Source organism: Tasmannia lanceolata, unplaced genomic scaffold (genome assembly GCF_043159265.1).
Source record: "Tasmannia lanceolata isolate RefF3 unplaced genomic scaffold, GAP_Taslan_0.1 ptg000015l, whole genome shotgun sequence".
Lineage (NCBI taxonomy): Eukaryota > Viridiplantae > Streptophyta > Magnoliopsida > Canellales > Winteraceae > Tasmannia > Tasmannia lanceolata.
In genome coordinates this window covers 32,434,400-32,461,170 of record NW_027518692.1, presented here as the reverse complement: position 1 = coordinate 32,461,170, position 26,771 = coordinate 32,434,400, and the positions used below count along the sequence as shown (strand labels likewise).

At 38.2% G+C, this 26,771-nt stretch overlaps 2 protein-coding genes across 2 annotated transcripts in view; one reads left to right on the top strand and one right to left on the bottom strand.

The window, feature by feature from the left end:
* LOC143846605 (eukaryotic translation initiation factor 6-2-like) overlaps positions 1-21,869 on the bottom strand; it is a 56,431-nt gene extending 34,562 nt beyond the window's left edge. Inside the window, exons 1-5 of the mRNA XM_077355084.1 lie at positions 21,437-21,869; positions 8,161-8,222; positions 6,297-6,393; positions 6,122-6,207; positions 5,988-6,032 (exon numbers count right to left, since the gene is read on the bottom strand). Of these exons, the coding sequence (XP_077211199.1) occupies positions 5,988-6,032; positions 6,122-6,207; positions 6,297-6,393; positions 8,161-8,170 (238 nt within the window). The 5' untranslated portion in view covers positions 8,171-8,222; positions 21,437-21,869. The remainder of the gene's footprint in view (positions 1-5,987; positions 6,033-6,121; positions 6,208-6,296; positions 6,394-8,160; positions 8,223-21,436) is intronic.
* Positions 16,012-18,162, top strand: LOC143891940 (uncharacterized). Its single transcript, XM_077396430.1, has one exon. It carries the CDS (start codon positions 16,012-16,014, stop codon positions 18,160-18,162), a length of 2,151 nt encoding a protein of 716 aa, XP_077252545.1.
* Positions 21,870-26,771: the final 4,902 nt, after the last annotated feature.

Genomic DNA, 26,771 nt, shown 5'->3' with positions numbered 1-26,771 from the left:
GTATTTAAAAAACAGAAAAACAAATTATCTTCCGTGTAGGTGTCTTTTTCAATTGCGCTAGATCAACATCGACCTCTCTCTATGCCTAGCCAATACAACATCAGAGGAAAGCCTCAGGTCAACTTGGCATCGAAATATCAAGTTAGGTGAGACTTCAGGGTCGGACCTGCAGAGTGCATTTATCGACGTGTCCTTTTTTTATCTCTAAGCATTTCACCGTTCTACCAAAAATTCCATCTGCCCTTATCCTACTTCAGTATGGTAGTTTCCACCGCTTGTCCAAGCTTGAGCCATGGGACTTGACAACACCATCATCAACCAAAGTCTCTATGCCCAGTAAGTATAGTATATATCAGAGGAGAGCCCGAGGTCAAGGGAGATCAAGGTGAGTGAGAACCGGCAAAGTGCTTTCATCGTTGTGTCCTGTTCAACATCTATGTATTTTACTGCTCTAATGTAAATTCCCTCTGCCCCTACCGTACTCTGTTTGGTAGTTTTCACCGCTTGTCCAAGGTTGAGCTTCAAGACTTGACAGGAGTACCTACGTGCTTTATGCCCAATTGTTGAGTTGGGTGTCTTGAATTAAAACACGTTTAGGGTCTGAAATATTGTGTGCGACCTGGATTAGGCCCGTTTATTCACCCCTGGCCGTTTGACCCGGCCCGTTTTATGTGTTTTTCGGCCCGATAAGACTAACTTATGGCCCGCTTTATATAAAGGCGCTTTTAGGGCTTATTTCGTGTGTAAGTCTTGTAAAGAGGGTTGAGAGCTCAAAAGAAAGGGGAAAAGGGTGTGCTGGGGTTTCTAGTGAGTTTGGTGTGAGAGAGAGACTGATCTTCTCTTGTAATCTCTGAATCTTATAGTGGATTTTCTCGTCACCTCTGCCGTGGAGTAAGCTTTTGCCGAACCACGTAAATCTTTGTGTCTTTGAGTGATTGCTTGTGTTTATTCTTTCGTTTTACTTTGCCATTGAAATCACATATTGCTATTTGGGGTTTTTCACAACACCAATCAATCTGGATAATGCTTGCATCCTATGTCTTATCATAGTTGTTGGCATAAAATTAGCCGATGCTTATTCTTTCACTATACACGATCCAAATGTCTATTCCATCATTTTTAACAAAAAATATTACTTTCTCTTCATTCGCTCCAAAGGCCAACCACAATTTCGCCCATCACATTTTGGTGTGTCCCATCACCAAAATCAATTCGGACCTAAAATATTGGCACCCTCCATGTTGAGGCTAGACCCTTTACAATTACATTGGAAGGGCCCTCTATTAGGTCGGATTGCAGGAATTTTATGGAAAAGTTGGGAAAGGAAAAATATTCTAAATTTTCTTACTTTTTTACACACGCACACAAAAAGATGACTTGAACCAACCATATTCAATTTTTACTTAAGAGGGACCTTCAATTTACGATAATATCCCTCTAAATTAAACATAATCATACCATTTTCCTCTAAATTGTACAAAGAACAATTTTCCTAAGAAAACTTTTTTCTATCAGAAATGTTTTTATTCCAGCAGACAGGGCCCAGGGGAAGCCACATGTAGTTGAAGTAGTTGAGAAGTAATGAAAGCTTAAAGAAGCCACAACAACGACGCCGTGTTCCCTTATTGCTTAGGGCGTAAGGATGATGAAAAAAGACACATGAGATATTTACTCGGGCCCACAAGTAACTGCAAAAGTACTTTATTAGTCACCTAATCTTTCAATTTTGAGATAACTTTCAAAGGGTGTGAAGAAAGGCCAATGACATGGTGGTGGTTGATCCCTTCAAAAGATTACATTGCTAATGAAGTAGCTAACCGATATCCGAATGTCTTAAAAGTTAAGTCGAGAAGGGATTCTTTGAATTTTTCATCCAATAAAACAAAAGACATTAGAAAAGCTTCTCAACTCAACTCAACTAAGCCTTTGTCCCAAACTAGTTGGGGTAGGCTAATGAATCCTTTAGAAAATTCTCATGAAGACATTAGAAAAGCTTGTTCGTTATTAATTCAAAGGGAAAATTACATTTACACCCCCTCTAGTTTCCGACACATCCACTTCTACCCCTATAGTTTAATAATTTTCCCTAATTCAAAAGTATCATTTTTATGTTTTTTTTAAGGTCATGCCTTTATTTAGAGAGACTATTTGTCACTTTGTGGAAACAAGAAAATGAGTTTATGGGACTATCTCTCAAAAGCCTTTCCCCCATGCATGCTTTGCAAACCATTCTTCCTCCTCTAGACCCTTCTTCCTCCTCTAGACCCTTCTCAAGTGCCCTGATGGGGGTAAAAATAATGGCCCAATCACGGGCTGCCTTGTGTCTGAGGGTAACATAGTAACTCCACCACATATGTGGAAACCCTAGAGAGAATATCACCCAATCGCGGACTACATCATGTGCAGGGGTAATAGGGTAATTCCACACGTGGAAGGCCTAAAAACCCTAATGTAGTTTTCCAAAGCCAAGGCCCTCTGTCTATATAAACCCCCATAAGGCTCAAAGGCAAGGGACCGAAAACCAATATTGCTTTCTTTATTCTTACTTATTTGTTGCTGGTCATTGACTAGAGCATTGGAGGGCCTTCCCAGAGGACAAACTCGGGAAGTCTTTTGACCGTTCGTTTGTGTTTGCACGTAGCTCTTCATCACTTCCAAGGCCATCTCAGTAGATTCCAGTTATTGGCCGCAACAGATTGCCGTCATCTGTGGGACCGATATGAAAGTGAAAGTCGGCAGTGCAAATCGGTATGCACGGCGGAAGCTAGATTGCGCTACAAATAAAAATTTTCAATTCCACCAGCCGAACCACGGTCTTAGTTACTAGATTAATACATGGTGTTGAATTGAAAACATAAGTAGAGAAAACTTTACAATTTGATTGACCGTTACCGCCAATCTCTCCTTGATCTACTCCCAGCTAGGTGCTTGACATTTCTCAAAACCGTGCCACTTCAGAAGTCAAAGTAGTGGCTCCTCTCGTCACGTGGTTGAAGGAGAAAGAAGAGATGACCATGCTAAGATCCAATCCCAGCAAAAACCGAAATCCATATGGCTCCCATGTTCTTTTAGAAACTATGTGTTTAGCTTGGGTTTGGGAGTGGTATCTTGGTGTTGTAAAAGACAACCAACGGTTTCGCTTTCTACAACTGAGCCTGAGTATAGGGCAGCAACTATGGCGGCACATGAATGTAAGTGGTTCAGGCAGTTTATGCCAGACGTGAAGTGGGGAACTATTCAGTTGGGCTATACTTTGACAACAAGAGCGCAATTCGACTGGAAGAAAACCTAATCTTTCACACTCCTACAAAACATATTGAATTGCATCACCATAGAACAAATTTCTTTTGGTATTCCTAAATTTTCCCTAATATCTTTCTTAAATGCATATTTAGTAGAATTTTGCAATAAAAATCCATTAAACTTGTTTCCCCATAGTGTGAGGGGCAGGGCGGGCATGGGGATGAGATTTGATTTTCCACAATGGGGATTCCCCACCATCTCCAAAGCGGGGACAGGGAATTTTCTTTGAGTCCGGGATGGAGACAGGGAGTGCAACATCCGGCCCCGCCCCGTTGCCACCCCTACCATTATACAATAATATGAATGCCAAATCTCAATTATGAACAACAAAAATACAGGGGAAAGAAACATAAGAAACATGACCATAAAGGAAAAAATGTCTTATTTCTATCCATAAATCATCATTCAACTAAGAAAACAAAGTATAAAGTATTAACCTCAAAGACTTAAACATCTAATAAGACATTGCAAAATCTTTAAAAAATATCTAGCTCCTAAGTTGATTCACAACCCCCTCACATGCATATTTCCATGTGAAATTCCCCATTTCCATCAAATCATAAATTCACGAACACATCTACTACAAACAATATAAATAAAACGAAAGAACTTTGAAACATGGTTTTGAATTTCCACTGAAACCGACAAAAAACGACCGACGGAAATGTTTCCATTTCAATCCCCACCGAAACACATATTGAACCGAATCGCATAGCAAAATCAAAACCTCAAGTGTATTATTGGTATACTCATGGTTTTAAATTTCCCAGGAACAACCGAAATGTTTCCATTTTGATCTCCACTGAAATAAAATCTACATGATTTCCTTTTACGTCTTTATTTCTGCGAAATTTTGAACTAAATTCCCGAAATTCAACCGAAATGGTTGGAACTTGGAAAGATATTAGGATTTGCATTTCATTTCATTTTATTAATGTAGATAATGACATTTGGTAGGCAATATCATTGAATTGTTCAACAAAGTAATTGTATCTTATGGATGGGATGTCAGATCATCATGGGACCAAGAATACCTCATAACTCTATGTGGTATTGACACAGTTGGGGTCTTTAGAGGGGAGAAGGGTCATTGAACTTTCTTATACTTCATTACATTATACTTCTCGATTGACTTTACCGTTCCAGACATGTGTGACAATGCATGTCACTAGGTGTTCGATGTAATTAAGCGATTATGGATAGCTTTCTTGCTTATGTGATGGTTTCTAACTATGTATTTGTGCTTATTCTAGCATTTCCCAAAATTTCATCTTTAAATTTTTATCATTTGCCCATATTTTTTTAGACGATTAAAAAATTTCATCATTTGCATATATTTCCATACGTTTCCGTGACTGATATGTATCTGTTTATGAGCCGACCGAAACTGAAACCAAAATTTAAAACCTTGGGTATACTATGTCAATACATATGAATTGCATATGAAATGTAGCGTATGTATTATATATAGATATTTATATGAATTACATGTAAAATGTAGTATGCAGTAAGTACAAAATTACATATATGAATTACATGTGAAATGTAGACATGCGCAACGGTACCTGTCACTATGTACTCAATGTTGTTAAACAATATAGATGGATATCCCGCTTATGCGATGTTTCTAAGTGTATATTTGTGCTTATTCTAGCATTTTCTGATGTTTCATCTTAGAATTCTATTATTCGCATTTAATAACCATACGTTTCAGTGATTTGACAGAATTTCCATCGAAAATTCGAAACGAAGTCAAGATGTTTCTATTTCCATGGCGATTGAAACCAAAATTTAAAAAAGCTTGCTTTGAAATTTGGTTTAAGGGAAAGAATATGTACAATCAGTTTCCACATCCAAAGTTGTTATTGATCAGAGAAATGCCTTGAAGTGACGACAGTGTCTCAAAATGCAAAGGGTCAAAAAGTGATTGAAGAATATCCTAGTCAACTCGGCACGATGCGGGCGAGTACTCGGTTGACGCAGATGAGTACTTGGTTGATGTGGTCATAACTCTAGAGTCAAAGGAGTTTTTATTCACTCAGTAGGGCAAAACTCAGAACGCGGCCAAGGGAAAAGGGAGTTGACTCGGGGGAGTCCACGATGACGCGAGGGAGTTTTAAAACTATGAGTGATGGACTTTGATAGCGATGAATGAGAGAAATGTCTTGAATTGACGGACATTGATCGAGGTGAAGGGCTACGGAGTGATGAAGAAAATAGTGTTTCATCAAAAATTAGCCCAAAACATCAAAGCTTCTATAAATCTCATAAGAATATTTTTCTTTATGGAGCCACCCCCTTTCACCTCCTAATAATTAGGTTAGGTGTAAGTAAAAGAAATAATAATGATTTCCCCACGTACACTACCATTTTTAAGGCTATGAGGCATATGCATATGAGCTCAATGCATGCCATCTTGTAGGTGTACACCTCAGAGACCTGAACGTGTCAAAGTACGTTTCAAGTGTTGATGCTACACCATGCCTTACTGGCTGCAAATCTCAAGGCATATCCTAAAACATTTTAAAAAAAACTAGGTGAAAGATATTATCAACAATTTGCTGATTGGAGTCTCAAATATTATTGGTTCACAAATGACAGGCAATTAACCAATATCAAGCATGAAAACAAATAAATAACAGAACATTAATGATTACAGAAATTTATTCCAACTCCTAAGTTACCTTGGTCAGTGGTATTGTGTGGCACAAGAAGCCCGTTCTTGTTTCCTGTCATAAAAAGTGATAACAATGAGATGTGTACGATATTAAGGGTGGCTTTTTTGAGCCACCAACACAAGTAGACTCACAATACTTACCAGCACATAGGCTTCCAATTATTCTAGTGCCTGCTATGGAGGTCTTAACCACTGGGATAACGTCTGCGAACTCAGATTCAAATGTGCTGCAAGAATTTTAAAAAAATCATAGGCATTTTGTAAATAAACCAAAACTGGACATAATGTAAAATCTTAAAATCTACAGCAAATTAACCTATAGAAGTTCTCAGACCCTCCAATTGCTACCAAACAGTAGGCATTCGTCAATTTTGAGAAGACACCAACTTCACAAGAATTCTCAAACTGAATCCCTGCATTTACTCTCGTGAAAGTCGTTTATGTTAAAAGGCCAAATTTTAAGTGTTGTTAACAGAAAACCCATATCAGAAAGCACAATAGGTGAAGACCAAATAGCAAAGGTAAAGACTATTATAAGTGTGTCCACATGCTTTTTTAATGTCAATCGTTACAAAGCATCTCACTTCAATTCAAGCAAGGTTTATTAATTTGACTTAATTGAATAAGACAAGTTGATGCAAGACAATAAGTCATCCTGGTTTTCGCCCAGCCAAGTCAATCAAAATCTCAAAATCTAGGCCATGTGAATGTGAAACTCGGTATTTTCAGAAAAAGAAAATGCATTCAACTTGGTGATTCCATCACTGACTTGCAAAGTCTAGTCGCCTACACCGCTGTATTCCTCCTTGTCTGAGTCCGTCCTCAAACATTTTAAGCACAAATTCAAAAGAAATAAGGCCACGTTTGGATACCCACAAGATTTAGATTTGGATTTCTCACATTTACAGTTGAGATTTGGAACTGGCCAATTTAAAATCTGTTCTGCAAGGCATTATTTGGAAATCAATATTTGTGGCAATCACCTTCACCCTCACTGCTCCTCGACCTTGCTGCTGCAGCAAGGTCTAATGATGTAATGAATTTTTTCAATATTATCTTATAAATGTACTAATGTCTGAAAGAGTTCGTGATTAGGGTAGCCATATCTAATGATGTCTCTGAACCTGACACATGTTTCAATGTCTAGGTTACAAAAGCCACAAATGTCCTAAAATCCACACTTAGTGACCTTTTTCGCAAGTTTGGAAATGCTTCACTTTTTTAAAACAAGTTCGAGAGGTTCAAATGAAACAAACCTTTTAGACCAAAATAATATGAAGCCAAACAGTTCCTGATCATGAAGAGATACAAAGTCCAGGCCTTGCTAGTACAATAGGCTTCCTACAACAACAAGGGAGCTAACAAGACCAGCTCTCAGACCAAATAAATCATCCCTGTATTCTCAATTTCCCATAAAAGTGTTTTAATTGTCTCTAACTGATTAAAAGGTTTTGCAGCTGAAAAGTTTAAAAAAAATAAAATAAATAAATGACAAAGAGACGCATGGAGATCACTGTTCAACTAATTTACCTCAAAAAAAAAATACTCTGGATGATACTAAATGATGAGGTGACCCAAGTTTCACCAAAATGCATTAGCAACAAGAGAAGCTCACTACTGATGTAATATCTCAATTCTCAACTAACTAGTTAAATAGGAGGCTTGACGAGCATGAATAGAATCTGATGAATGAGCAATTTTAAGTTTGGAGCCATGAAAGTTTCTTTGCCCATTCCTCTCCTAGGAGGATCACCTAAATTAAGAAATAGTGTCCAGCTGGTCAATCGGAGCCAAATCTGAAAACATAAGGGCAAATCACTTTGGGTGCATTTGAATTACCGGAATCAGGATTCGCTAGATCACATTCCATACCTATTCCAATTCCCCTGTAAATGGAATGGAAATTCCAATTCCAGTGTTTGGTTAGCACTGAAATTCATCAAGGGAATCTGTTATGACTCTCATTCTAGCATTTGGTATAAGGCAGACTAATGTCGGAATGGAATCAAATTTTCAATAAAATTTTCATATTTATCCTCGACATAGATTTAAGCCCACCCCCTAAAAAAACATAGAATCGTACTAATACTCCACATGCATTCACATCTACCTTCATCGGAAAAGTTCAAATTTCAAACAAACCCGGAAACATTTGTGGTGAAGAAGCTTTAGAAACTTACGAGTTGCCATGATACGACCACAACCAAGACAAATGCAAACAAAGGTGGCAAGCAACAACACCCTGTAGCAAACAATTTAATCATGGTCAACCTTTGTTAAGCATATGAACGAACAAAAGTTCAAAAAAATAATAAAAATACTTCAACTATAATAAAGGAACTTAATCATAATGAAAAATTGATAATTTTAATAATTATAATTTTCAGTCAACAAATTAGTTTTAGTTGTGGTGATAGCTCAAAAGAAAATAGAAAACATAATCAATTTACGAATTCCAAGGAAAGAATATTTATTTTCGAAAAAGCAGATTCATGCATGAATTTAAAAACCATCGTCTTGCATATTGTTCCAATGAATTTGGTTTTGTTTCAGGTTTCAGCTCCCGCGTCATCCACCAATTATAAAAATGGTAATTTTTATAATTTTTATAATTACCATTTTCAGTCAACAAATTAGTTGTACTTGTGGCGTTAGCTCAAAAGAAAATAGAAAACATAACCAATTTAAGAATTCCAGGGGAAAGTATATTTATTATAAAAAAGGCAGATTCCTGCATGAATTAAAAAATCATCGTCTTGCATATTGTTCCAATGAATTTGGTTTTGTTTCAGCTTTTAGCTCCTGTGACATCCACCATTCTCTGGCACGTTCGACCAAAGTCATCCCGGCAACTTTGATCATTTGGTCATTGTTCATGTTGCGCTTCACAAAATACTCCTTTAGTATGCCAAATTGCCTACTAAATCAACACATGCTTAGTCATCATCACTTCCGTCAACACATGCTTGATGGGAGACCATCCCTAAGCATTTCAAAGTTTTAGGTTAGTATCTTTTTGGCTCTATTAATATCAGGGTGTCCATTGTGACCTGGTGGTCACGGGGTCGAGTCACGGAAACAGCCTCTCTGCAACGCAGGGGTAAGGCTGCATACATCTAGCCCTCCCCAGACCCTGCAATGGCGGGAGCCTCGTGCACTGGGCCGCCCCTTTTTTAGTATTAGGGTGTCCATATCAATACTGGGTTTTATTATAAAATTTGGGCCATATTTTCATAAGAGTGTCATTATTAAGTCCAGGTGCCAATATCACTTTGGGACATTATTATCGTGGGCGTACCATTATCAATAGTGGCTATGCCCCATCAAGCATTTATGATATAAGGTGATGATGCTTAAGGGAAGAGTGGCCTGCAAGTAGTTTCTATGATGAGTTAGGAGTCGTAGTTTATTTCAAGTCCTAGTTTACTTGTAGGCAGAATCCATGTGATAGGAGTTTAATTTCAATGAGTTAGTTGTTTAAGTATAATTATAGGGATTTGCTAGGGACCATCGCAGAAGGCATTTCGTAGGTCGGCTGTTGCAATTCTGTCGCAGAGGGGATCAACAAGGTTATTCACAATTGCGTGTGGAATGATGACAGTATATGATACCACCTGTAGGAGTGTTCACCTAATTAACTAGGAGCGATTTTGTGTGGAATGATGATAGTATATGATACCACCTTTAGGTGTGTTCACCTAATTAACTAGGAGCAACTGTGCCGACCAAAGACATTTAGTGGTCTCGGTATTAAGAACAGCATAATCCAAAATGCAGCTCTTCTTGCAAAGACGTGATAGTGACTTTTCAAAAACAACGAGGAGCTATGGCCTAAGGTAATTTACTCTGATTATCAAAGGGCCAGAGAGTGCCATTGACTAGACGAATGGGTGGCTGATGGCTTGTTCTCCTATGTGGAAGGCCTGAAAGTTTGAATTTCAAACCTTCTCCTCTCACATATCTTTTCTGACGGCAATCGGTAACCTTCTATTGGACGTAGAAATGGTGTGGGATTCTTTGGACACATCCTTCCGTAATTTTTTTTCCACATGCCATCAATCTAGGGCTTCGGTTGCTGACTATCTTGATGGTGAGAGCCCCAATCGAGTTATTATTTCATTTTTGGCTAACAATACGTCTCTTAGGCTATGTTTGGCTGTGCGGAAGTGGCTTGGAGATAAGTCAAAAGGGAGGAGAGAAGCATAGAAGATGTCTAGAATTACAACTCTGAGAATAGTGGAATAGTGGTAAATAGTGTTTGGTTTGGCGACTCTCGGAGAGTAGTGGAAAAAGTAGGGGTGTCACTACCAATATAGAGTGGAGAGAGAGATAGGGAGGAGAGAGAAAGACAGAAAGAGAGAAAAGAAAAAACCTTTTCTTCTACCAAAATTTTCCCATTTTGATAGAATTTTAGTGGGACGATGAGAAGAACGGACATGAGTGCCACAAGGGCGCTACATGGGCAAAAAAGCAATAATGATTTCTTAATCATGTTGGGAAGTCTCCTAAAATTTCAACTCAATATTGGCAACCAAACAGGGAATTGGCAACCGTCGGCATTTGATATTCCAATGGATGCCTAGCGTTTGTGCAACCAAACACTTAAAAATTTTAGAGAGTTCCTTGGGCTATCTTGATGGTGAGGCACTGACTCAAGTACTCTGGCCCAATAATTGCTCTACTGATGAGATGGATATGTCTGCCACACTAGTAAAAGACTTCATCAAATCCTTACCAACAAGTCATCCCTAACCAAGTTACCAAACACAAAATTTCAAAACAACTGAAGGGGTCAAGTCAGGGGCTCCTCCAATTCCCTCCAACGAATAGAGAGTTTCTCCATAGGCTTCGAGACTGGCATACTCGAATGATCATCTTCCCCTGGTTCCCTGAATCATTTTACAAATCCAGCCTCACCCTAGGAAGGTTCTTTCTTGTCTGCAAAGGACAAGACAGGAATTTCTATCACCCTTCGATCAAACCTCAACCAATTTGTAAGAAGGATCCTTCACCATTTCTCATTCAGCACTTCTAATTAAGACCTCTGCTTCTTTCTAATTAAGATTTAAGACCTCTGCTTCTTTTCTCAAGAAGAACTAGTGCCATGCAACTTGGAAGGAAGAACTGGTCCCCGCCATCTTCAAAACAATACACATCACCCTTTACTCACCTCTCCTCTCAACTCAACTCAAATACCATTTGCAAGAACATTCAAAAATTCACCAACAAATTCTAAACCCTTTCGCCTGCTATTGCGCAAAATACCATTTGCAAGATATAGACAACAAGACACTCGCTAGCCTTGAAGAGAACAATGAAACTTTCTATCAATTGCCTCCACAACTTGCTTTGTTTTCATTCCATTGAACATACACCAATGCTATAATGTCTATATGCTCTGCTGTAAATTTGCTAAGCTTGTCAAAAAAAAATGTGTCCATTAAATTTAGGGTACTGATATTGGCACCAACATGTTTTGATAATTGCACTGACTCATCTTGTATTTTATTGTTTAAAGCTTGCCAAAAGTTTTTACATTTCCCCAAAAAACTCTCATAAGCCAATTCATAAAAGAAAGACAAGCTGAGTTCGTGCAATTATTAAAACATGGTAGTGCCAATATCAGTAGCCTAAATTTACCATTCCTGGATTCAAGTATAAAAATAAAAAATCTGATAAACTAATTTCTTTCGGATAGAGCGGATGATTGACGGAGATACACTATCCAATCAATCGATAATATCCCTGTTTGCATACGATTATCACTGGGATTTTGGAAGGGGATTAGGGTTTTGTGTTGGTTTGTCTTTTTCGTTCTCTTCTCTTTTCAACAAAAGAAAAAAAAACCTTACAATGGCGATTTTAGCAAACGAAAAATGTAAATAATCAAGAGAGAGTACCTGTGAGAGCTCAGTCAGATTCAGAGCGTCTTTGTTAACTAACCAAACTTTTCCAATAGCTTAAACTTTTGGAGAAGTTGGTTATTTAACATGGTATCAAAGCCAAAGGTCTCGAGTTCAAACCTCCCGGACAGCAAAAATCCACATGCGATGGTCGGCCCAAAGTGGGACCACATGTGCCACGTGTTTGCCAAGTGGGCCACATGTGCGGGGGAGTGTTAAAATATAAAAGATAAATAATGCCTTTCTTCAAAAGCTTAAGCTATTGGAGATAAGTTAACACTCTTACGTTGAAGAGTGAGAGAGATAGAGAGGGGTTTAGGGTTTAGGATATGGTGATGATATCTGCACGACTTTTTTTTATTACAGGACGAATCACCGTGTTTTACACGTGTCTAGTTGGAAGCTGGGTAGCTTCGAATTGCAACAGCCCTGGACAGCTGGTTAAGAAGTAAAAAATAATAGGGTAATGATAAATTCGCGATGATTCGCACCACTGTAAGGTTAAAGTATGTGGCAGACTTCAACGTCTTTTTAACGTTCGGGGTGCGAATTATCCTATAGGGGGAGCGAATTTATCATATCCCAAATAATAATGTGAGATATGCCATTATCAAAGTATCATAGTGCGGAAATTAGTGGGTTTTTGTATGTATGATAAACGGACTCGCTCCTTTGACCTTTCTACAAGATGCCTATTGGCCCCAAAGTATACCTAAGTCGGCATGATAAAATCAAGGACCAATTACCAATGGGGGACAAAAATTAGGTGGAATTATCAACAGGTCCCATGCCTTTCAGAAATTATCAACGAGGGACAAAAGAGGTCTTGTCATTAAAAGCTAACGAAAATGCCCTTTTCTTAAGCAACACGTTTTGCTTTTCCACTTTTCCCTCTTCTCTCTTCTTTCCCTCTTTTTTCTTTTACTTTTTCATTTTCAACTTTGTTTTTTTTACCTAACCAGTCATCTTCTTCATCATTTAGCCACCATTGGAGGCGGGAAAACGCAAAAATTTGAAAAGCGAGTTCATTCCCATCCATGTCTCAATATCTAGGTTTTGTTTTTCATTTGTTTTAGGGTTTTGCATTTCTCTTTCTCCCTTTCAATGGAGGATGAGCAAGATGAATCGTATGGTAGAAAGAAAAAAATGTGAAAATAAACGTGTGAAAAAAAAAAACATGAAGTAAAAACGTGTTCATAAGGGACTTGATAAGCCCATTCGGAATTTGGTAACCCCATTTTGATACTGGATAACCCCAACTCCAGAGACTTGAAAACCCCCTTCCAAAACTCCAGTACCCTTGGGCAATTTTAAGGGACTTGATAAGCCCATTCGTAAATTGTTAACCCCATTTTGATACTAGATAACTCCAATCCCAAATACTTGAAAACCCCCTTCCAAAACTCTAGTACCCTCGGCCAATTTTCAGGGACTTGATAAGCCCATTCGGAAATTGGTAACCTAATTTTGATACTTGATAACCCCAATCTTAGAGACTTGAAAACCCTCTTCCAAAACTCCAGTACCCTAGGCCAATTTTCAAGGACTTGATAAGCCCATTCAGAAATTGGAAACCCCATTTTTTATACTAGATAACCCCAATCCCAGAGACTTGAAGCCCCCCTTCCAAAACTCTAGTAGTACCCTTGGCCAATTTTCAGGGACTTGATCACCTCATTCGGAAATTGCTAACCCCATTTTTTATACTAGATAACCCCATTCCTAGAGATTTGAAAACCCTCTTCCAAAACTTCAGTACTCTCGGCCAATTTTCAAGCACTTGATAAGCCCATTCGAAAATTGGTAACCCTACTTTTGAGAGTTACTAACCCCCTTCCAGAAAGTTGATAAACCCCTTCTGCTACAAAACCCCCTGCCTATAGCAACTCTTCTAATGGCATTACAATTCTGCTCATGATAGAAATAACAAAAGAAATGGATGTTGTTGTTTTCATTAAATGTGCTTCATGTATTACGTCACAATTTGTGTATTACAACAAAAAAAAAATTGAGTTAATAAAAAAATGTGTAGCCATCCATTCATGTATTACATCAACTTTTTCTTATTAAACCACTTGTCTTCCGAAAAAGTGAGTGAAGCCATCTATGCATTATCTCCATAACTCACCCTAAAAAACAAATAGCTTAAACCCTAAAGAAGATAAATCATAAACAGAGGAATGAAAAATAGTGCAAAACCCTAAAAAAAGAAAAGAAAAACAAAACCTAAATACAAAGAGATAGATGGTAAGAACTCAACATTCAAGTTTTCAAGATTTGCCAACAACAATGGTAATTGAACAAGGAGGAAGATGACTGGTAGGGTAAAAAATCAAAAAGATGATAATGGAAAAGTAAAAGAAGAGGGAAGAAGGAAAAATCAAGGTCAAAACGTGTTGTAAATGTCAAATGCTACTGTCTTTAGACTAAGGGGCCGTTTGGATATGCGGATTTTAGAATCCAAGTTTTTAGTTTGAAAACAGTGTAAAAGAGGGTTCATGATCAAGTTGTCGTATGTTGTCTTGGCAACGTTTCTTGGATTTTAAGTGAGAAATTCAGGTTTTAAAAATCTCTCCTGCATCCTGAGATTTCTAAAACCTGGAAACAGGGGCGACGGCACTTGAAACGCAAGGGGGGCAATTGCCCCCCTTATGTTTTTGTAAGAAAACAAAAGTTACAAAAAACCCCTTTTTGTTTTCACTTAATTACTTTCACAGTTTCACTTACCCCCTTATTCCCTTAACCCTTTTATTTTCATTTCTCACGAAAGCCTCTTCTGGTGAAATGAAAAGAACCCTAGCAGTAGCTGCCTAGCCTGCCTTGGCTTCTCAGTTCTCACCATCTACTCGACTACTCGCAGGGGCGACGGCACTTGAAACATAAGGGGGGCAATTGCCCCCCTTATGTTTTTGTTAAAAAACAAAAGTTACAAAAAACCCCTTTTTGTTTTCACTTAATTACTTTCACAGTTTCACTTACCCCCTTATTCCCTTAACCCTTTTATTTTCATTTCTCACGAAAGCCTCTTCTGGTGAAATGAAAAGAATTCCTTGGCTTCTCAGTTCTCACCATCTACTCGACTACTCGTGCAGCTCGTCGGCGGCCGGCCGGCCGGCGGCTTCATTTTTCCGACCACAAGCCAGGTACTCTCCCTCCCTCTCTCTCCCTCTCTCTCTCTCTCAGTCTCTCTCTCTCTCTCATTTTTCATTTTTTTGCCCTGTTTTTTGTTCTCTCCTTTTTCATTTTTTGCCCTTTTTTTGTTCAAAGCAGACATTTCTGCTATTCTAGATTTCTAGTCTTTTGGTTCTGGTGGAAGATGATTAGATTAGATGAACCATGGAATATCATCTCTTTGGGTCTGATTTGGGGGTTTTTGTTTTCGGGTTTCAACTATATGACTATATGCTCTCATTTTTTGATTTTTTTGCAACTGATTTCTGGTAGGGTTCTGAATTTCTAATTTGGGGGTTTTTGGTTCATCATTTTTATATTATTTAGTAAGGGTTTTGGGTTCTTTTTGTTCTTAGTAAATTTTGGATTTTGGGGTTTTTTGTTGGGGTGTGAGTCATCAGTGTAAATTCAGCGGTAACAGCTTCTATTGCCCTGTACTCGTGCTTCGGCACTGAATCTCGCTACAGTCTTCTGTTTCCGACTATTCCATGACACTAAATGTCTTCCAATAGATAAGCAGCATCCATCAACCAACCTCTTGGTGATTGAATCTCCTGCGCAATCTGCACCAGAAAAATGTAATTTTGAGTAATGATATCATTTAGAATACCCTTGATATAGCATAGCATTCGTTTCGGAGCCTCCACATATTATGCACACAGTTTGTGTATGAATTGACTGATTGATAATTAAATATTTTTGTGATATAGTGATAGAAGTTCTTTGTCTTTCTTGTTTGTTTTTTTAGGTATGGAAAAATATTTTTCAAGAGTACCATCATTAAAGTCGATAACCCCTCCTACAATTTCAAGTGCCCCCACCAAAGAACGAGAAAATTATAAAAGATTTCGATTGGAACTTGATCCTACAAATCCTCCTGCTGATCCCGGATTACGAAGGCCAATAACTGATTATCATCCTAATGATAGGGCAAAAGTTCGAATGATATACTTAGGAATGGGTCCAATTCAACCTCGTAATCATGATTTTCCTCAAATTATGCAAGGAAAAGAGAATAGGCGGTTTAATCCAAAGTGGTTTGATGAGTATCCTACTTGGTTGGAGTATAGCATTGCAAAAGACGCGGCTTATTGTTTGTGTTGCTATCTTTTTAAATCTGATAGTAAGGAGCATGTGGGAAGTTGTGATGCTTTTGTTGTTAAGGGGTTCTCTAATTGGAAGAAAGTAGAAAGATTTGGTAAACATATAGGGGGTCCTAATAGTGCTCATAATCAAGCTTCAAGTAAATGTGAAGCTTTGAGGAATCAAGAGCAACATATTGAAGCGTTGGTAAATAAGCAAACAGAGCAACAACAAAGTGACTATCGAATTCGCTTGCATGCTTCAGTTTTGAATGCTCGATTTCTTTTAGAACAAGGTTTACCTTTTCGTGGGCATGATGAATCTTGTGACTCGCTTAACCAAGGAAACTTTCGTCAGCATTTGAAGTTCATGACCATGATTAATGAAGATATAAAGAGGGTTTGTGTGGAGAAGTGTCCTGGGAATCTCAAACTAGTGACTTCAGATATCCAAAAGGATATAGTGAGTGCTTGTGCAATTGAAACCACTAACTCAATCATTAAAGATCTCGGGGATTCATTGTTTTCTATTTTGGTTGATGAAGCTCGTGATGTTTCTAACAAGGAGCAAATGGCCGTAGTTATACGTTATGTAGATAAGCTTGGGCATGTGATTGAGCGTTTGTTAGGTATTACTCACGTTCCCAACACCACTGCTACATCCCTTAAGGAAGAAATTGAAGCATTATTGGCCAAGCATAAATTGAGCATATCGAGACTTCGTGGTCAAGGATATGATGGGGCAAGTAACATGCAAGGGGAGTTTAATGGTCTTAAAGCACTAATCTTGAAGGAGAATGAATATGCTTACTATGTTCATTGTTTTGCTCATCAATTACAGTTGGCATTAGTTGGTGTTGCAAAGAAAAATATGAACATCTCCGATCTCTTTTTTTTAGTTACAAATGTAGTAAATGTGGTTGGGGGTTCTTGTAAGCGCCATGATATTCTTCAGGAGATTCAACTTGCCAAAATTAAGAGACAAGGACTTAATCAAGAGACCACACTCAAACGTGCGGGGGATACACGTTGGAGCTCCCACTATAGAACACTGGTTAGTTTGGAATATATGTTTTCCTCTATTCTTGATGTGCTTGATCTTATTGTCAAAGATATGAAGTTAAGTTCAGATCAAAGGCATGAAGCACATAATCTCTTGAAATCATTGCAAACTTTTGAATTCATATTTTCCCTTCATTTGATGATAAGTTTATTGGGAATTACAAATGAATTGTCACAAGCATTGCAAAGGAAGGATCAAGATATTGTGAATGCCATGACATTAGTGAGAATATCAAAACAACGGCTACAATTGATGCGAGACAATGGATGGAATTCTTTGTTAGATGACATTTCTTCATTTTGTGCCAAACATGACATAAAAGTCCCTAACATGGTTGATACTTATGTTGTTCCTGGAAGAGTGCGACGGCATGTAGATAAAAGAACGGTCTTGCACCATTTTCAAGTTGAGTTGTTCTTTCAAGTTATAGACTTGCAACTTCAAGAGCTCAATAGTCGTTTCAATGAAGCAAATACAGAGTTGCTTCTATGTGTGGCATGTTTGAATCCAAGTGATTCATTTTATGCATTTGATAAAGAGAAGTTGATTCGACTCTCTAAGTTTTATCTAAAAGAATTTCCAGAAGTTCAGTATTCTACAAAAGAATTAGACAACCAACTTGAAACATATATTCTTGATATGAGGTCCAATACTCACTTTGTGAATTTGAAAGGAATTGGAGATCTTGCTGAAAAAATGGTTGAGAAGGGAAAGCATGCCTTGTATCCACTTGTTTACAAGCTCATCACATTGGTACTAATTTTACCAGTCGCAACTGCAACCGTTGAGAGGGCCTTTTCTGCCATGAAGATCTTGAAGAATCGATTACGCAATAGAATGTCGGATCAATTTATGGCCGATTGCTTGATTCCATATGTTGAGAAGGATATTTTTTATAACATCGATGATGAGACAATCATGTGTCGTTTCCAAAAAATGAGACCACGTCGAGGAAGCCTATAAAATTTTCTTATGGGTTATGTTATTAGGTTTTGCACTCTACAATTGTAAGATGTCATTTTTGTTTACCTCAATGTATGTTGGTGATGGAATATATACGAGGGTTTTTTTTGGAAACTATAATATTGCTTTCATTTGTTTGGAGAAAAAAAATTACTATAATTTTTGCCCCCCTTGTGCAAAATTTCTGGCATCGCCCCTGCCTGGAAATGTGGGAGGATTTGCTACTCTCTTGCTGACAGAAAGAAGGGCGAGAAGTTAAAAACGAGTCAAAAACGACGGCTGATCTGCTTTTTCTCTTGTCTCTTAGCTACAGTTTTGAAGAAATCCAGGATTCTAAACTCAGCGTATCCAAACGGCGCCTAATTGTTTGGGGGACTTGAGCACTTCTACCAATCCATTCCCAAAATGCCCCCACTCTATGACTGCAAATGTACAAACGCTAGCTTTGTTTAAGAAATGCCCTCAAATTTAAATGCACTGGATTTGTAAATGCAACCCTGTTGACATCATTTGGAAATTATGATACGTAAGAAAATAGCTGTTTAAGCACCTGTTGGATTCACATGCATTAGGTGCACAGCTTTCCACGTTTGTTTTCTGTCCTTGTATTTAATGGGGCTTCACTCATGTATTTTGAACGCGCTCTCCCTCCCTCCCTCCTACGCTCTCTCTCTGTCTCTCTAGGGAGTTCAGATCTTGATCTCTCAAGAATGGCAGAGAAGGTCTACTCCTCATTCTAGGACTTAGGTTTTTATGCTCCAATCATTTCATGATTTATCATATTTGTATTTTGCTTGGTGATTATATTTGTGTATAGAATCTCCCCAATTCTCAATTTTACAAACTGGGTTTTTTTTTTCTTCAATTTTATCCTTTATATTGTCTTCTTTTTTTCTCATATTAGAATTGAATTTTACAATCAAAGGTGGGTTTTGATCAAAATCCACCTTTGATTTTGGATTTTTTTTCAATAGCCTCTGGGTTCAATCCTTTTGTGTGTGTGTGTGTGTGTGTGTGAAATTTGAACTCAAATCACCTTTTTTCCTTAATTTTTTTTGTTTTGGCACAAATTGGGTTTGTTTTTTCTTTTGTCTTCCCCACATTAAAAACCTTAATTTCTCCTTGTCTTTCCCTAAAATCCACAAATTTCTTCATAATTACAGTGGGTTTTGCTTCTCTTGCACTTTTGTTTGTTCCCTTCAAGAACCCACCTCTCTCTAAACTTGTTTTGATATTAATTTTGTCACAGATGATACTTTTAGGAAAATGGGCCTGAATGATACCTAGAGAAAAATCATTTTGTTTGTTGTTCTCGTTTTCTTTTAAACATAAAAAATACTTTTAGGAAGCGAGGGGGTGGTGCCCCAGGACGAGCATGGAATGCCAAAGACTGAGGTATGAGGGAATGAGCCTGAATCCTTAGTTCAGAAATATGGTGAGAAATGATCCAAAGGAAAGGACCCGAAATCGAAATTTTAGCGAAGAAAAGATGGTGAAAGGATGCCCTAGCTAAAGTGTAGGCCATTGGAATGAAGGAACTGTTTATAGGGCTTACACCCTTCCCTACGGTTTATGATTGTTTGCCACAGAGATTAGATTTGATGATATGGGTCGCAATCATCATGTGCATCGAACTAGCGTGGTGAAATCCCTAGTGAGAATTGGCAGCCCGGGGACACCTCCATGGGCCAAAGGCTTAGGTGTGTCCATATTACTTGGAATCCTTACATCACTCAACATGAGTTATGGCAAACCTAGTCTAGGTTCAACATACCCTAGATAGGCATGGTATATTGCTATGTGAATATGCTGGGGTATGCAATAGGAAAAGCCAAAGTTCCCTCTTAGTGCTAGTCCGTGGTCCGATATACCGACCGAGATTCCCAGCCTTAAGGTACGTTGACACGAATAAGAACTTGTTTTACTCACTAAAAAGTGTTAGGCTAAGAGGTGGAGCGGTTCGCAAACACAGTGTCACATCCGACGACAAGCACGTTATCACTTGTGCAAGCTACGGGATAGTCCTGTGTGCTAATAACTCCGGGGGTAAAATAGGTATGCAATAATGAGTGTGTGCAAGTGATGGTGATATGTGAGCAATGGGCTGCCTAGGTTGCCTTCCTGGACATTTTCGCACATTCGACGGCAATTTTGAGCATTGGCAAGCAAACCTGGAAAGAAAGGTTCTAGTGCTTTTGTTTCAACATTGCAATTAGGTGTTTTAGGTTTTGGCAAGAAAGCCCCAAAAAAACATCTTTTCCTTTTCTTTTTCCTTTCTCTGTTTGCAAGGAGTAACCGCAACTTGCGAATGGTTCACAACTTACGATTACCTCCAACACAACTTGAGGTCAAGGCTAATCATAACAAAAGTTTAAATCCAAAATTTTCTAAGTTTCCTCAAATATGGTCATTTCAAGTCATTTCATAGCTTTATCCCTGGGGTTTCCCCAACGAAGTCGCCAATCTATGTATCCTGCGACCCGGGAGGTCGTCCCTCTCGCATTGCGCCCCCACACGGGGATCGTTTGGTGTCTCATGAGTATCTTTTCTCTCTCTCTTTTCTCTTTATTGGGGCTTTCGCTCTAGCCCCCGTCAGTTGATTTTTCAACTCGTCTGCGTTTCTGGTGAACTTGGAATAAAATATGAAATTCACCAAAAATACAATGGCCAGAGTCGCTAGCTAGGTTAACTCTGTAAGCATGGTCTCAACAGAAACATGACTAAGGGACATGGTTACATGGGGGGAAGGTGTTAGGCACCCCTCATCCCAGGGTAAACCCGGTATCTTAACTTGACTTGGCGGATATGAGAGAACTTGACAAAATTTGGTTTCAAACTGTTGTTATGATTAAGCTTATTCCCGAGTTGGGATTTAACAGAAAATGAGAGAAAATGAGAAAAATGGGTTTGTCGTAACTGCGAGTGGGTTTCCGCTATAAGACCTGGGGCTACAGGAACCCCAAATCTTATGGCTAGGTAAAATGGAATATAAATGACAGATTTTAAATGACGAAAAGCTAGTAGAAGAAATGAGTTCATTTATCTCCACTTTTCCCTCGCCTTAAAGAGCGTGAAGCTCTCTTCTCTATCTCTCATGACCTATGGGGAGGGGGATAGAGTAGGGGGATAGGAGAGAGAAAAGAACCCTAACTGTGAAAAAGGAGGGGATTTAAGCTACAATGTTTGGGGCCAATGGATCCCCAAACCCTATAGCTATCCATACCGAATTGTAATTAAAATACTGGGAAAGCAATAAATAAAGCCGTAAATATACCTAGGAATTGGGTTCTTTACAAGAAAGAATTACTTCTGCCAAAGAGGGATCTATAACTTCTATTCAAAATTGCTTCGCCTTCCGATGTGAAAGTGGGCGCCGCTCCGACTCCTTAGAATTTCGGAAGAGTGATGATGTCATAAGGTTTGCAAGGGATTCTGAAAGAAACTGGATAGTCAGAGGTGACTTATCCCAGTGCCTTTGAGAAACTAGAAGCTTCTCAGAACCTTCTCTCTACTTTCTCTCTCTTTTTCTCTAACTTTCAGAAAAACCAAAAAAACCAGAAAACAAGAGAAATAAACCAAAACCTTTGATTTTTCGGTCTGCATTTAAAATGACCCAGATGCCTCTATTTATAGACAAAAATTTTCAGTACATGCGATTCCGGAAATCGCAGGCTGTGATTTCTGGAATCGCAGATACCCTCTACGATTTCTGGAATTGCGGATACCCTCCGCAATTTCCAGAATTATAGTCTGCGATTTCTAGAAATCGTAGATGCCCTTTTTTTACAGTGTTGAAAATATCATCTCCCTTTTGATGGGTTGAAAATATCATCTCCCTTTTTTTACACTGTCATTGGTACCTAACACCCACTAATCAAAAGAGGGTAGCTGTCATATAAAATCTCCTATTAAATAAGTTAAAAATGCAACTTATTTTGTAGCTATTTCATACCTTATATAAAATTTCTAGATGTAGACGTAGATTCCTTTATAGTTAATGTCTTACATGTGTAACCTTAACTATATTTATACTTTATAAGAATTACAACAGCAAAAATATATTTTAATAACCTGAGCCCAATGGGTTCAAACATCCCCCATCATAATTTTTTAAGCATTGTATTCACGCATGCATTGCACACACTGTCATGGTATGGATTTAGAAATATCATTTCCATCTTTTTTCTTCTGTCTTTTTCTAAGAAGGCATTATATAGAGTACTATAGAATGGGAAATGATACTTCCACCCCCTATTTGTCTTCCTTATCCTAAGGATGACAACATTTCAAGCCATTTTGTTTGTCTCTGCCTAAAAATGAAGTCATTTTTATCAGGAGAAACCAACAAAAAGGGGATAGAAATATTATTTCCTTCCCTGTTTGCATTGTGAAGAAGGGCGTCATTATTTAAGTTAGGTATATATTTGATGACTTCATTTATTTCCTAGGCCACTTTTTCTACGTGGGTTCAGTTTTGTAAAGATTCCTAGGTCACTAGCAATTGAAAAATAGAAAAGATATAAAGAAACAAGAAAAAAGATGGTTGCGTCGTTTCCTGGTTTGCTTCCCATCACTTTAAGAAGGTAAAGGATGTATTTTTCCATCACCTCATTACTCAGGAGGAAGTCATAATCAATCAAAGAACACTTTAAGAGGGAGGACCACATTAATAAGAAAACTAACTTATGGCCCGCTTTATATAAATGGGCTTTTAGGGCTTATTTCGTGTGTTAGTCTTGTAAAGATGGTTGAGAGCTCAAAAGAAAGCGGAAAAGGGTGTGCAAGGTTTCTAGTGGGCTTGGTATGAGAGAGAGATTGATCTTCTCTTGTAAACTCTAAATCTTATAGTGGCATGCTTATTCTTCCACTATACACGACCCAAATGTCTATTCCATCATTTTTAACAAAAAATATTACATTATCTTCACCTCTCCAAAGGCCAACAACAATTTCGCCCATCACTTGTACCAAGACAAATTTGTGATGCAACTTCCTAACTAGAGTTTTAAAAAGTTGATTCTGATACTTATCTTTCATAGAATTCATATATGAACCACCATCGACAACATTATTAATAATAGGCACTATACAGATGAGAACGACTATAAAGAAACTCACTTTTATGATAGATGGTAAAAGACAATTTATGGGTCCTACAAGGGGTGTAAGGGAGCTTTTATGCGAGATCAAGACCGTCAATCTTCTAGAGAACCTCATGACTCGACCCATATGGTTTTGGTCACATCTCAAACAGATATCCCATGTGTCCAGTAAAGGGCTGTGAAAATCAACGGTTTTGGTACTTTTGGCAGAATCCTAAATGAGGCATGATTGAGGCTTGACGGATCAAGGGCCTAGATCATCCGATAAAGGTGGTTTCTGAACATACCCTTAGGAGGGCTCTTTGGATGTAGGGAAATTTTTATTTTGGATTTTTTTCATGTAAAAAGTAATTGTTAGTGAATGTTTTAGTTGTCTGATAAACTCATTTTCTTTTGAATTTTTTCCCAAAATCGAGAATTTTTTCCCTAAATATTTTTCGTCATTTTCTTTTCCCTATCCAAACACCTCCTTAAATAATGACTTTTTTATGGTCCCGAAGAAATTAGAAATTAGAAATTAGAAATTAGAGATTAGAAGTGGGGCTTTGCTTTTTAGATAATGATATATGAGAACGGCCGGTGATATACAATCACTAAAATACAATAATGAGTACTACAATGAGCTGTTATGTGAATGTGATGGATGGTCAAAATGTTGTAATATATTTTGGGAGAAAATTTTTTCACCCCCTGTAGGATAATGCGCCCTCCTGCTAACGTGATTCACGTTAATTGGGTCCCACTCTTGTTTGATGTGGACCGTCTAGTAGCAATATATTACTAAAATAGCCAACCATCCAATTCTAACATCTAATAATCCGTGTTATTTTAATACGAATTATAAAAAAAAAACTACACAAGCAAACAGTTCACATTCAGTGACAAAAACTACACATTATTTGAAGCTACATATGATTGGCTTGATTCTTGAGTCATAGGCTTGTCAATGAACGGTTAGGATCAATCAAAAGTGGACCCACTATACTGTGGTCGTTGTCACACATTGTATTACAATGCAGTCGCACCCTGTGTAAGCATTCCTCTCAAGTTGAACACAGTTAGGACTTATCGTTAGTTAGGGTGCAAATTGTGCCAGGTTGGGTTGGGTTGAGACCAACTCTAGTCCTACCCTAGATAGAATTCCCTCAACCCTAAAGCCCTAATCCAACCCGAAATTAAATCAGGTTGGCTTTTACGAACCCTAACCCAACATAACATGAAGAAATGCAAACCCAACCCGAGCCAAAATTAGGTTGAACCCATCGGGTTTGGATTGAGACCAAACCAAGTTCCACCCCTAATGGATAGGGGAAGAAGTAGCAAGTTAAAAACTTCATTAACATTCTGATCATTTCGTCAATCAAACCATCTAATTCCATTGATGTTAGGAGACTCTTATATAAGTCTATGCATGAATTTTTCTTGACCGTTTGATATCTGATCCATAGATGATAGAAAAAGGAAAAAAAAAAATAGCTAATCTTAATTGCTTAATTTTTTCAGAGAAAAAATGGATTAATTTTCATTATTACATGGACTTTTGGAGTATGCTCTAGTGTTTAGCTGGAAGGGCCCATGAAGGAGATACGGAGACTTCTACATATCATTATTCATTACCAAGATCTACGTATATCTATACACCAATTATTCGGTGTATACACTTTTCGTAGGAAAATTGATATTGGCACCCTCCATGTTGAGGCTAGACCCTTTACAATTACATTGGAAGGGCCCTCTATTAGGTCGGATTGCAGGAATTTTATGGAAAAGTTGGGAAAGGAAAAATAGTCTAAATTTTCTTACATTTTTACACACGCACACACAAAAAGATGACTTGAACCAACCATATTCAATTTTTACTTAAGATGGACCTTCAATTTACGATAATATCCCTCTAAATTAAACATAATCATACCATTTTCCTCTAAATTGTACAAAGAACAATTTTCCTAAGAAAACTTTTTTCTATCAGAAATGTTTTTATTCCAGCAGACAGGGCCCAGGGGAAGCCACATGTAGTTGAAGTAGTAATGAAAGCTTAAAGAAGCCACAACAATGACGCCGTGTTCCCTTATTGCTTAGGGCGTAAGGATGATGAAAAAAGATAAATGAGATTTTTACTTGGGCCCACAAGTAACTGCAAAAGTACTTTATTAGTCACCTAATCTTTCAATTTTGAGATAACTTTCAAAGGGTGTGAAGAAAGGCCAATGACATGGTGGTGGTTGATCCCTTCAAAAGATTACATTGCTAATGAAGTGGCTAACCGATATCCGAATGTCTTAAAAATTAAGTCGAGAAGGGATTCTTTGAATTTTTCATCCAATAAAACCAAAGACATTAGAAAAGCTTCTCAACTCAACTCAACTAAGCCTTTGTCCCAAACTAGTTGGGGAACTAGTTGGGGTCGGCTAATGAATCCTTTAGAAAATTTTCATGAAGACATTAGAAAAGCTTGTTCGTTATTAATTCAAAGGGAAAATTACATTTACACCCCCTCTAGTTTCCGACACATCCACTTCTACCCATATAGTTTAATAATTTTCCCTAATTCAAAAGTATCATTTTTATGTTTTTTTTAAGGTCATGCCTTTATTTAGAGAAACTATTTGTCACTTTGTGGAAACAAGAAAATGAGTTTATGGGACTATCTCTCAAAAGCCTTTCTCCCATGCTTTGCAAACCATTCTTCCTCCTCTAGACCCTTCTTCCTCCTCCAACCATCTCAAGTGACCCGATGGGGGTAAAAATAATGGCCCAATCACGGGCTGCCTTGTGTCTGAGGGTAACATAGTAACTCCACCACATATGTGGAAACCCTAGAGAGAATAGCACCCAATCGTGGACTACATCATGTGCAGGGGTAATAGGGTAATTCCACACGTGGAAGGCCTAAAAACCCTAATGTAGTTTTCCAAAGCCAAGGCCCTCTGTCTATATAAACCCCATAAGGCTCAAAGGCAAGGGACCGAAAACCAATATTGCTTTCTTTATTCTTACTTATTTGTTGCTGGTCATTGACTAGAGCATTGGAGGGCCTTCCCAGAGGACAAACTCCAGGAGGTCTTCTGACCGTTTGTTCGTGTTTGCACTTAGCTCTTCATCACTTCCAAGGCCATCTCAGTAGATTCCAGTTCTTGGCCGCAACAGATTGCCATCATCCGTGGGACCGATATGAAAGTGAAAGTCGGCGGTGCAAATTGGTATGCACGGCGGAAGCTAGATTGCGCCACAAATAAAAAATTTCAATTCCACCAGTCGAACCACGGTCTTAGTTACTAGATTAATTCATGGTGTTGAATTGAAAACATAAGTAGAGAAAACTTTATCAACACAATTTGATCGATCGTTACCACCAATGTCTGCTTGATCTACTCCCAGCTAGGTGCTTGACATTTCTCAAAACCGTGCCACTTCGGAAGTCGAAGTAGTGGCTCCTCTCGTCACGTGGTTGAAGGAGAAAGAAGAGATGACCATGCTAAGATCCAATCCCAGCAAAAACCGAAA

Bases quoted from the DNA above. Each gene is read 5' to 3' on its own strand.
- LOC143891940 (XM_077396430.1), top strand. From the start codon at position 16,012: ATGGGTCCAATTCAACCTCGTAATCATGATTTTCCTCAAATTATGCAA.